At 38.7% G+C, this 13,308-nt stretch overlaps 1 protein-coding gene across 2 annotated transcripts in view; it reads left to right on the top strand.

The window, feature by feature from the left end:
- Positions 1-13,308, top strand: part of nfatc3 (nuclear factor of activated T cells 3) — a 112,852-nt gene that overhangs the window by 76,878 nt on the left and 22,666 nt on the right. For both annotated transcript variants that reach the window (XM_033036302.1, XM_033036303.1), the window contains exon 9: positions 2,936-3,682. In XM_033036302.1, the coding sequence (XP_032892193.1) occupies positions 2,936-3,682 (747 nt within the window). The remainder of the gene's footprint in view (positions 1-2,935; positions 3,683-13,308) is intronic.

Here is a 13,308-nt window from a genome sequence, read left to right as displayed (position 1 = left end):
ACTTTTATTAAGCCCTCAGCAAACACCATTTCTTGAAATATTTTCCCATTTGATAACTATTAGGTTACAAAAAATAAGTTGTAGCTTAATATCTGGATGAGGATATTTTGCTTCTAACTGGCTCATGCCTTACTCGCACCTTTCTGAGAGGCTGTTACAAATATTTAATCGGGTAGGATGAGTGTGAAGTTTTGAATGGAAGTAGCATAGTAAAAGAGGATGTTTTAAGAAGTTTAGCATCTTTGAAAGAAGAGAATACACCAAGGTCAGATGAAAGATATTCCAAGTCATTAAAAGCAAGGAGGGAAATTGCAGAAATATTACCATAATTCTTCAGATCTTCCAGATTGTTATACTGAGACTTGGACTCCTTTGTGTGAGATACTCCAGCAGATTGAAACAGCCTTCTGCAGCCTTTCTTGTCCCTTTCAAAATCATATGCATGCTGTTTCTTACATCGAGTCCACCCCCCCCCCCCCCCCCCCCCCCCCCTTCCTCCCCCCCCCCACTCATACATATATTCCCTCCACCCCCACTAGTTCACATTTCAAACATTTGTTGTTTTTTTTTAAAGGAAAAATTATTCAAATAATTACTGAGCAGTAACTTTAACTACATTTAGGTGTAGACTGTAGAAGTAAAGAACTGCAGGTGCTGGTTAATATACAAAAGGGCACAAAGGGCTGGAGTAACTCAGCAGGCCAGGTCTTATCTCTGGAGAACATGTACAAATTGCTGGAGTAATGTTCTCCAGAGATGCTGTCTGACCTCCTGAGTTTTCCCAGCACTTTGTGTCCTTTTTCGAGGTACAGATTATTGGAAACTATGCAATTAGAAATTATGCATTTGGAGAAGTGCAACAAGGCCAGTGAACATGTGAAAAATGGAAGGATATTGAGTGTTGTGAATGAACAAACAGATCTTAATATTTATATCCAGAGGTGTTTAAAGGTATCAGGCAACAGGCAAGAGTGTTTTCCTTTTATTTGTTGAGGCACTGAATATAACAGGAAAGTTACGCTAGAATGCATAATGCCATTTAGACCATAGCATGAGTACATTGTACAGTTCTGGTCATCATATTACAGGAAAAATGTGGGTTTTTTTTTGGCAGTTTTAGATATTTAGCTATGAGAAATGGGGGTAGGGGAGGTTTTTGGGGACTTGATCAAGATTAATCATGTTTTGGGTGACTAATGGAGTGTTTGGAAGGTTCTGTTTCTCTTGGGTAATTGGTAAATCAATTCTAAGGAACTAATGATTCAGTAGGGGTGTAGAATTTGCTGACTAAAAAAGATGATAGTGGTAGAAATCTTCATAATACTTAAAGTACTTGTACATGTGGTTAGAGTTGTGACCTGTGAGGCTATGGACCTACTGCTGGAAGGTAGAATTGAGTTAGCTAGTTATTTTTCAACTAGCACAAATAGGAAGGGCTGAATGGCATCATCTGTATCATAATATTTCTGATACTCTGAGAATGAGTTATTTTATGATATTAAAATGCTTATCATTGGTGAATGCAAAGCTATAAAATTTAATGCATGATCCAGTAAAAATGATGTTTATGAGTATGCCTTGAAAAATAATTTGGGTGGAGATGTGGAACACAGCTGTTAATGTTTGTTGTCTCAAATCATTTGATATGTTTAAATGGGATCAAACTACCAGTGCTTTGAAGTTTTTGATATCATCTGGCTGCACAGCGTGGAAAAAAATTGGTTTGGAATTTTTCTTAACTCTTTCCATACTATCCTAGAGCCGAGTTGCACTTCTACCAATTTGTAAGTTTAACTTACAAAAACTATTGTGGTTAGGGACTGGTTGTAATATACAGATTTTTAGATATTGATCTTTACATTTTTTAAGTATTGTATAGATCAGGATACTTCCCTTTGCTTTGAGTTGTGCTAGCTTTGACACTACTTTTTTGTTATTTTGCTGCTATTGAATCTGTTGTATAAAAGGATATGAACATTATTTTTAAAGGGTTCACTTTAAAGAGAGAGTCATCTGTTCAGTTTTCCTCTTATTGCTACTAAAAATAAATTGCTAATTCAGTTGAGGCAATTTACATAGGAATTGCGTGTAATTTTGATCCCCTGGTTCTTGAGCACATTTGTGACTTGTGGGCAAGAGTTTGTTTGAACACCAGGTGCATTCTTCTTCAGGATGTAATCATGAAGTAGTTGTCTTCACACTGAGTTAGCATTCTAATGTTCAACAATACATTTGTTTCACAAATGCCTTGTGTAATTATCGAAAATAGAATCTTGCAAGGTACACAATTTCAATTTGCAAACTAAATTCCAAACTATAAAATACTTAAAGTAAAATTGCACTTATTGTGAAAATCATATTATTGTGTTCAATACACTAAAACAATCATTGTTGATATAGTGGATGAAAAATGTTTTTCCTGTGCGATTAGAAGCCAGATATTAGGCAAATTGGTTCCTGGTTTTATTTGAATCACAGTGATATGGTTGTACATTCCAGAGGAAATAATTTGACTTCTGTTGGTTATCTCTCATTTTTAAAGAAATGTATGTTCATATATGATCAAGCCATCCACCAGTGCTCAAGAAAACTTTATTCCATCTTTCACCTTTCAACTTGGAAATAAAACTGAATTGAACGATTGTGTTGTTTTTATGATGTTGTTTCAGGGGATAAGTTCTTGGTAGTCTTTCAATAATGCACAGGATCTTCGTATCCTTTGACAATGTCATTGTCATTAAGAGGAGCATTAAAATGTCAGTTTAAACTATGTACTTTACACTGTGTAAGTCTTGATGTCCACAGCCTCTATTTGGTAAAGTACCTGTTAAGCTTTAGTCCCATATTAAAGGAGAAATAGTGTCAATTCAGTATGATTTGGTGCATTCGCATGTGTCTATCCATAACCTTAAATTCTTTTTTATCATCTTCGCAGTTTTAATCAAGCGGGAACATAACGATGAGCTGGAAATGCCCACGATTCCTACTCTTCCATTGCCTATTGCACATACAGCTAATATGTCTGGTCTACATCAAGTTGGATCTCAGCTGCCTTCAGCGGATACTGGACACCATGAAAATTTGACATCTGCTTCACAGAGGAACCTTGGACCTCCACTGCAGCAAACATATGTATCGATGATTTCTCCATCAGTACCATGTTTGCCGCATCTGCCATCAAGAAGCATTAGCCCGGGTACTGAATGCCCTATCATGGCTCCCTTGGGGCACCAGTCTTTCCCAAAACCAGCTCCACCTCTTGGGCCTTCTTACCAGCCTATGCAATCTAACATGATGTATAATGGACAACCAGGTCTTCCCATGAATTCTGTTTCTAGCCAGGGATATGAAAGAATATCTTATCAGCCTGATGTAGTTGGTCCACTTCAAATGAACCTGGGATGTCAACAAATGCAACAAATGTACTGTTCTCCAAACCCAGGCCCAGCCTCATCGCCATCCCCAACAGCAACTCATCCTTTGGGACATTCGCCACACTCTGGACAATCTTCACCACAGCTACACAATCTATCAGGGCCCCCTCCACTGACGCATCACAATGTGTGTAATCCTTCCCCATTTTCAACACCAGAGAGAGCTTCGCTGAACATTAAACAAGAGCCAGAGGACAATGAGCTACCTTTCCAGACCATTGGACTGCAGGATATAACACTTGATGATGGTAAGTAATCTAACCTATTTTATACAAGGATTTTTTTGTTTAAAAGAGCTTTATTAACTAAGAAAACATACATATGTACTCATCCTGGTAAATTTTCATCTTATTACTACTAACCTTTTGCACAATGTAAATTGTGCCTGTAATGCATTTCTTAAAAATAATATTCAGATCCAAATGTCACCTATCCATGCCCTCTCAAGATGCTGCCTGATTGGCTGTTACACCTGCACGTTAGGTATCTTTTTGGTAAACCAGCATCTACAGTTCCTTGTGTCATTATTTCCTTAACGCACCCCAGCATTTTCCCTGCCACTGATGTCAGGTTAACTTGTTTGTAGCCTCCAATCTCTTAAATACGGATTAAATAAAGAACAACATTATATATTCAGCTTTGCAGGTATATAATTTGAAAGACTAAATTTTGATTAATTTGTTCCCAAAAGTGGCGGCTCTTCCTTGTTATAAATCGCAGAGGAAGGAAGCACTTTTGAAGTAGTTGTTGAGTTATCTTTCAATTTATTTACTATAGTCAAAATGACATAAATCCCTTTTGTCGGACCTTGGATCAGTTAAATGCTGAGTGTTTTTATGATAAACAACCACATTTCCTTTCTTTACAAATTCTATCTGACCGAGTCTACGAGGTGTTAAGCTTTTTGTGTGCAGTTAATATTTGATTATATCCCTGACTACGCATGGGCTGGGAGACCCTGTGGTTTCAGACAGTGGGCTGAAGCCTTCATTGCAGAATTCCCACCATTATCTTGCTTACTTGCTGATAAATCTCTAGACTTGAAAGTCTAGCATGCAGTAACTGAAAGTAAGCAGGCAGGTACAGCAGGCAGTGAAGAAAGCGGTCTTCATAACAAGAGGAGTTGAGTATAGGAGCAAAGAGGTCTGGACTTATCACATAATCATCCATGATTCAAGCCAACTTGTGCATCCTGGATTTTTGAATAGAAATAGGAGTTACAGCATTAGAGATCATTCAATCAAATTGCCCTTATTTAGTTTACGCAGAATTAACAACATATGACTGGTCAAACCCATTTTAATAATCCAGAATATCATGGTTCAGAATTGGAATTTGATTTATTCAGTCTAAAACTAATTTTGTGCTATTTATTTATATTCATGAACATGATTTCTCCATTGTGTGTAAACCATTCACTTAAGCCACCAAATAAGCTAACCCGTCTTTAAGGTTTTAGATTTGATCTATAGTCTTGGCTCATTTTGTTAATCTGGCACTGGGCAATAATAAGGGAATGTGCTTGGTGTTTTCACATGTTATCATTCAGGGGTTCCTACAGAAAATACAGATGTATGGTTGCAGAGTAATATGATCTCAAATTGATGCACTTCGTGGATACAAGAATGCCATTGCACATGTGGAGCCAAAGCAAGGAATCAGCCTTTTGAAGAGAGAGCAAAAAAGATAGTGAAAATGGAGAAATCCTTTTTTGAAAAGATAAATCTTGGTGCTAATAAATTAGTAGAGACCAATTATTCATACTGCAAAACTAGAATTTGTGAATGTAGTGAAATGTGATGCCTTAACGTGTGAAAGTGTCATTTACAAATATATTTAAGATGCCAGTCTGCAAAAGCTTAAGTAAATATGATAGCTCATCTTTGGGCTGCTGAATTCAAATTTAATTTATTATTGAGCTTTACATACCTTTGCAAATCTGTGTTTATACAGTTGAATATTGAGCACCAAAATGGGCTGCTATAGTGTGTTATCGTGTGGCATAAAGGGCACTGCAGTTGAGAATAAGGAATTCAACATACCAATTGTAATCTTTTGATGAAGATGATGCTTTGAAAATCATCTTTTGTGCGAAATGAAATATTTTGGCATTTCCACATTCATCGTCTACTCGTTACAGACACATCTCCCCTGTACATGTTGATAGATGGACCACGATACTTGTGACAATATAGTTGAGGGCATCTCCATTCACATTATGTAGCACTCTCATCATGTTAATGGAGAAGGATTGAATGTAGGTGGGAAGTGCAAGCATTTGGGTCCCTGCAGGCAAAGGAGGAAAGTGACATCTGTTAGCATGCAGCTTGTCTCTACTCAATTTTGGAAGTTCACTTGCCGTTTACCACGATAATTCATGGAGCAAGATATTCAAAGATGTTTAGTTTGATGCAATTTAAATCTGTGGAATTGTGCTATAATATGATTTTGAGCCTGTCAATTATGTGTAATTTTTTACAATTTCAAAAATATTTAACAATTGCTGTATTTTTTCTTAATGCACTATAAAGATAAATAGGGTGCAAAGAATAGTTTTCTAATTTTGCCGCAAAGAGTGAATAATGTACAAGCTTGCCAGGACTTGAAAGGTGGTTGGTACATTGATGATGAACTATTCAGTGTTATCTACAAAAACATTCACCACCAACACTCATTTAACCAACTAATCTACATCATTATACTGTGTGCAATATAAATGAAACAAAATATTAATCACTTAATTTGCAAAATTGCATTAAAATGTATATCACTTTGAATTGTGGTGAGACCACATCTGGAGTATTGTGTCCAGTTTTGGTCTCCTAATTTGAGGAAGCACATCCTTGTGATTGAGGCAGTGCAGCGTAGGTTCACGAGACCGATCCCTGGGATGGCGGGACTGTCATATGAGGAAAGATTGAAAAGACTAGGCTTGTATTCACTGGAGTTTCGAAGGATGAGGGGTAAAATCTTATGGAAACTTATAAAAGGACTGGACAAGCTAGATGCAGGAAAAATGTTCCCAAAGTTGGGCGAGTCCAGAACCAGGGGCCACAGTCTTAGAATAAAGGGGAAGCCATTTAAGACTGAAGTGAGAAAAAAACGTTTTCACCCAGAGAGTTGTGAATTTGTGGAATTCCCTGCCACAGAGGGCAGTGGAGGCCAAGTCACTTGGTGGATTTAAGAGAGAGTTAGATAGAGCTCTAGGAGTTAGTGGAATCAAGGGATATGGGGAGAAGGCAGGCACGGGTTATTGATTGGGGACGATCAGCCATGATCACAATGAATGGCGGTGCTGGCTCGAAGGGCTGAATGGCCTCCTCCTGCACCTATTTTCTATGTTTCTATGTTTCTAATTTGTGAATTACATTTAAATTTTAACGGTTTCAATAACCTAAATCAAAACCTTGTATTACTTTCTCAGAAGGAAGCCTCAAAATAATGACAAGGACAAAATACATTTCACAGTAATACTGGTGTTATTATGTAGTCTTTGCCTCTGCTAAGCGCACACAATTTTAAGAAAACTTAATAAATGTCATCCAGCTGTGATGTGCTATCACTTCCTCGATGCTCTTGCAAGTTTATATTGAATGATGTCACCGACATCCACCACTTTCTTTCATTTCTTGCCTAGCTCAATGGGGCCTACATTATTTGGAACCGGTCTTCCCATTCTGATTACAGTAATTCCCGTATAGCTTTCCCTGTACTATTCCTATTGCACTCTTTAGTAATGCAGATATACACATCCACTCCCCAGAACTTTTCATTCTTCTGGTTCTTCTGGCTATTTACTTTAATATTCACTTTTTAAATCAAATCAGTTAAACCTTAGTATGGAGAAACAGGTCCACCGAGTCCACTCTGACCAACCTGTTTACTAGTTCTATCCTGCACATTAGGGACTGTTTACATAATCCAATTAACCTACAAATCTTCGTCTTTGTAGTGTGGGATGAAACCAGAGCACCCTGAGAAAACCCACGCGGTCACAGGGAAAATGTACAAACTCTGTACAGACATGCAAATGTAGTCTGGATCGAACCTCAGTCTCTGGCTCCGTAAGGCAGCAACTCTACTGCTGCGCCAATATGCTGCCCTAACATCTACACAGTTGCACCAATAGCTTAAACTGTTTCATGGTTATATATTTGTGCCATTTTAAATCATTAGATATTCTGTTTAATGCAAGTTGCTATATTTCTGTGGGTGTAATGTGTCATAGTGCATACAACATGAGGCTGTTGGTTCCCTGCAATTCATTCTCTTTAACTCCACTGTGGTGCTTTTGCCATTTACCTACATTGAGGAGTAGCCAAATAATCCACTGGCATATTTTTGGGATGTGACAGGAAATTAGACCACCCAGAAGCTCATTCAGTCATCAAGAGAGCAGACAAATTCAGCGCCAGGATTGAAACTGGCTTGCAGGAACAATGAGGCAGCACCACTCACTGCCAACTCACAGTGCATATTTTGATGAAACACTGGTTGTAAATGTGAAATGAAGTCTATTCGAAGAGAGGCAAAAACATATTAAACCATGCTTAATATTCTATAGCATTACTCAAAAGTTACGTTATTTGAAATGATTCTATTTGTACACTCTTGTATCATCATGAAGTTCCCATGTCTACCAAATGTTTCTTGATCCAGCTAGCACAAAAAGATTGCAGCTGTTGCTCCACTATGAGAATAATCTGAGCTAATTATAGGTGAAGGCTGCTGCTATGGTGAAAGTTGACACTGTACCACTTACAGGTTTCACTCAGCCACAGACAAATCTAAATATACTTCACTGGATAATCTGGTGCAGCTACAGGGAATCTCTCCGTACCCACAGCTGTTAAAACTGGGCCTTTAGATGACAAGCTACAGGCAATGTATGTTAAACTTCCTTGAGACTGACCGTTAATCTGACTAATTGATTCTAAGGTCCAAATTGTTTTCAGGATTCACTGGACTTTCAGTGGGAATAGCTAAAATTAAACAATGGAAGCTCATAAACAAAATGATGAGCAATTAACCTGCTTCTGCTAAATAGAATGTGGGCAATACAGAACTTTATACCATCAGCTCATTCCCATGATGGCGATGCCTTCATCGTTGACTTCAATGTATTGAATGAATCAACAGACATCAAATCATAGGTGGCTGCAAATGGCATTTCTTAAAGCTGTACCTCCTCAAGAGGATGTAATTTGAAGAATCTTAACACCTGTACGCAACTTACATTAACACGTAAAAATTAAATAATGCTGATTATGGAGGTTGGATGGGGGAGTCATTCCTTGCTTAATGTATCTTCAGCTCTGCAAGGCTAAGGAAGGATGCAAGCTGAAGTATTAAGCTTAGATTGCAGTATAGGTACCAGTAATGTCAAAATATCATCCTGTGACTTTTGAAAGTAAGCTTTGCCAATTTGACATCTAGAATTTTGCTCACACTATAGTTCACACTATAGTTGCATTTTGAATGAAACATGTTACAGCACCAGTACTAGTGGTCCGCACTTTATACTGCGTTTTAATCTGTTTTTATGTTTCTGCAATCACTATTGCAAAACAAATAATGGTATTGTATATAAACTGTAATAAAAATGCTTCCACTCTACCCCAGTGCTTTCAGTATTGCAACTTGCAACACTGGTAGATTATTTTTTACATTTATTTAAAAAAGAAAATGTAAAGCATAATAGTTATATTTTGGTTTGCATAATTTCCAAATAGCAGCTTAAATTTACTGTAAAGGTTAAAATTAACTTTGTCTTAACAATATAATGATGTAACGTAATCATCTACACCAGTGGTTACAAATACATCTATGCATTTAACATTTTTTATGGAAGTCTCATAAAATAATTAATTACAACTTAAAATGCTGAGCTAAATGTTGCAAAATTCATTGGCAAAGCTCTGTTCTGTCATTGTGTACATTTTTTTGCTGAAGTATTTGCTTTAGCTGTACTAAAATTATATCAAATAGTTTTCTATTTTAAAACCTACTTTGAATGAAATGTTCTTACTGATTTCACTTTAAGATGAAGTTTGGGACATTTGCCTATTTTAGCTAGGGAATCTGAGCTATACGTGACCCCAATTCCTTCTAGGCCACATATACTTTTCCAGTAAGTACCATTTATTGAATGTAAAGTTATTTATGGAATGGGACAAACCATCATGGTACTTAAGCAAAATGCAGAGTACATTATGGACTCAAAGTAAATAGGAACACTGTTTTCCTAGGAGAAAAGTATATTGGAAAGTATATCTTGTCCTGGTAGCATGTGATGTAATGCTGGATACCATGCAAAATAATTGCATAAAATCACAGATAGATCTTGGCTGGCTTGCAGAAAAATACTTTTACTTGCTGGCAAAAATACAGTGTTTCTTGTGGGTTTCAGAAATGAGTATCTCCATTAGCTGAGTGGTTTAGAATATGACTTCTATTCCAAAATGTTGAATCATCCATGGACGCAATCAGTTTTTCCTAAGAGGTACTACTTGAAGTCAGATGAATGATTTGAAGTGAAATTTCACTCTCAACAATAATTAACATTTTGATTCATTTTCAGTTTCATGAAGTTGATTTCTTTAAAATGTTTCTATCTGATGGAAGGAAAGAGAAAAATAGCAATTCCCTGCCAACTTCTGAAATTTTTATTCCAAAATGGAAGTAGCTGTAAAGATCTGCTTGCCACATTTGCCATTGCAGTTCTTATGTCATGCATGATCTCATTGAATACCCATGCTTGCAAACATGACAGAAATACATTTTAATTTAAGATACCTGTTCTTTTTGATTATGCTTCTTGTCCAACAAGTACATACTCGGATTACTAATAATAACAATAACTAAATACCTTGGAGAATTTTGCCACATTTTAAAATATAAGGGTATTCTTGGGTTGAGACATCTGCTTGACCATCTCCAATGCACACATTTTTCACTGCCAGCCTTTTACAGCATAGTTTTATTAGTTCTGTGATGCACATTCATCTGAAGCTTTGGCCAGTTAAACAATTTCACCAGATTCTAAACCTTGGGTGATATTCAGCTAATCCTCTTGCATTGAATATACAGTGACATTCCATAGTAATAATTCAGAATTAGTTGCAGTGCTGGGAGACCTTTCTGCGAGTGAGAATTGGATTCTGTTTTGGAGGCAGGTACGATTGTCGGAAGCTGACACTAATGATCTCAGTGGGTTTGAAGTTGGTGGTATGAAAAGGGAGGGTTGAAGGTGTGTGGGGAGCTGGTGGTGGCTATTGTAGCTTGAGGTCATTTCTCAAAGCTTGCAGAACCATTGTTATGACTTAGATGCCACATTGCATGTATAATTAATCTGTGATTATTACTGAATGGCATTAAGTTTACTGCCAACATAACAGAGTTTGATATAGAGATTACATGGGTGTCAATATTTTACTGACTGACACGTTTTCTAAAAAATAAATAAATTTGTAGTCCTGTTCCATATGCAAACAATGCTCATTCTCATAGCCGGCAGGAGACAAACATTCCATCTGAGAAATATAACTATTCGGAAAGAAGCCCTTTGAATTTTTCTTTGTAAATAGGACTATGGCAATACTTTGGCAGATTCTTGGAACTGCTAGATTCCCACTTATTAATTTGGACCATTTATCTAAAATGTGACATTGTCTACCTGTGATTCTGTACATTGTGATTTTTGCATATTGATTCTATCCACTGTCCTTTGAGTCTATGTATCATTTTCGGAGTTGGCAACAGTACCTTATTAAATACTACTTACTGTGCAAAGTTTTCACATGTTGACTTTCTCAGTTACTTCAAGAGTGTTTAATTGTCATATGTCCTGGATGGGACAATGAGATTATTACTTGCTGCAGCACAACAGAATATGTGAATATGTAAACATAGTACATAATGGGGAAGGGGAAAAAAAGTTCAATAAATATCAAATATAGTGCAATAATAATATAGTATTTTGCAGTTCAGAGCTCAGAGCTTATTCATTGTTGTGTTTAATAGCCCGATGGCTGTAGGGAAGAAGCTGTTCCTGAACATGGATGTTACAGTTTTCAGGCTCCTGTACCTTCTTCCTGATGGCAATGGTGAAATGAGTGTGTGGCCAGGATGGTGTGGGTCCTTGATGATTTTGGCTGCCTTTTTGAGGCAGCGACTACGATAGATCCCTTCGACGGTGGGGGAGGTCAAAGCCAGTGATGAACTGGGCAGTGGTCACAACTTTTTGTCGTCTTTTCCGCTTCTGGACGTTCAAGTTGCCGAACCAGGCCACGATGCAACCAGTCAGAATGCTCTCTCCCGTCCCGTGCACCTGTAGAAGTTTAGGAGAATCCTCGTCGACATGCCGAATCTCCCTAATCTTCTCAGGAAGTAGAGTCGCTGATGTGCCTTTTTTATAATTGCATCTGTGTGCTGGGTCCAGGAAAGATCTTCGGAAATATGCACACCCAGGAATTTGAAGTTTTTGACCCTCTCCACCATCATCCCATTGATGTGAACAGGATTGTGGGTTCTCATCCTTCCCCTACCAAAGTCCACAATCAGTTCCTTGGTCTTGCTGATGTTGAGAGGCCCGTTGTTGTGCCGGCACCATTTGGTCAGTCAGTCGATCTCACTTCTATACTCTGACTCATCTCCATCTGTAATTCGTCCAACAACAATGGTGTCGTCGGCAAACTGGTTGATGAAGTTCGCACTGTGTCCGGCTACACAGTCATGGGTATAGAGCGAATGAAGGAGGGGGCTGAGCACGCAGCATTGAGGTGCTCCCGTACTAATTGTTACTGAGAATGAAGTGTTTCCACCAATTCGAACGGACTGTGGCCTGTGGATGAGGAAGTCAAGGATCCAATTGCAGAGGGATGCACAGAGACCCAGTTCCGTGAGCTTGGTAACCAGCTAGGAAGGGATGATGGTATTAAACGCCGAGCTGTAGTCTATAAACAACAGCCTGACGTAAGTGCTCGTATTGTCCAAGTGGTCCAATGCGAAGTGGAGAGCCAGTGAGATTGTATCTACCGTTGACCTGTTGTGGCGGTAAGCGTACTGCAGTGGGTCGAGGTTCTTGACAAGGTTGGAGTTGATGTGCACCATAACCAACCTCTCAAAGCACTTCATCATCACAGACGTTCGTGCCACTGGTCGATAGTCATTGAGGCACGTCACCGTACTCTTCTTGGGCACCGGTATTATTGATGCCCTGTTAAAGCAAGTGGGAATCTCAGAAGTGAGAGGTTGAAAATGTCCACAAAAACTCCCACCAGTTGGTCTGCACAAGTCTTGATAACTTGACCGGGTATAACATCAGGTCCAGGCGCTTTCCTAGGGTACACACCCCTGAAGGATCTTCTGACGTCGGCCTCTGTGACTATGACTGTAACTGTAATATCGTAAGGGCGAATGGGGGCTCGGGAAGGCACATCACTATTCTCCCTATCGAACCGTGCGTATAACGCATTGAGCTCGTCAGGGAGTGATGCTTCGCTGTCGTTTGAGCAGCCTCCTGATTTTGCCTTGTAGGAGGTGATGGCATTCAAGCCCTGCCACAGTTGACGAACATCCGTCTCATCCTCCAGCTTAGAGCAGAAGTCCCTTTTGGCCTTTTTGATGGCCTTACCAAGGTCGTATCTGGACTTCTTATAGACCTCTGCATCGCCAGACCTGAATGCCCGGGATCTGGTCTTCCGAAGAATGCGGATCTCATGGTTCATCCAAGGCTTCTGGTTAGGAAACTCTCGGAAGGTTTTTGTTGGAACGCAGTCCTCCAGACATTTCCTTATGAAGTCTGTAACCACTGTGGCGTATTCATTCAAGTCCGTTGCTGAGTCCTTGAACATTGCCCAGTCTACAGACTCCA

This window comes from Amblyraja radiata, chromosome 17, assembly GCF_010909765.2.
Source record: "Amblyraja radiata isolate CabotCenter1 chromosome 17, sAmbRad1.1.pri, whole genome shotgun sequence".
Lineage (NCBI taxonomy): Eukaryota > Metazoa > Chordata > Chondrichthyes > Rajiformes > Rajidae > Amblyraja > Amblyraja radiata.
This window is presented reverse-complemented; position numbering and strand designations above follow the sequence as displayed.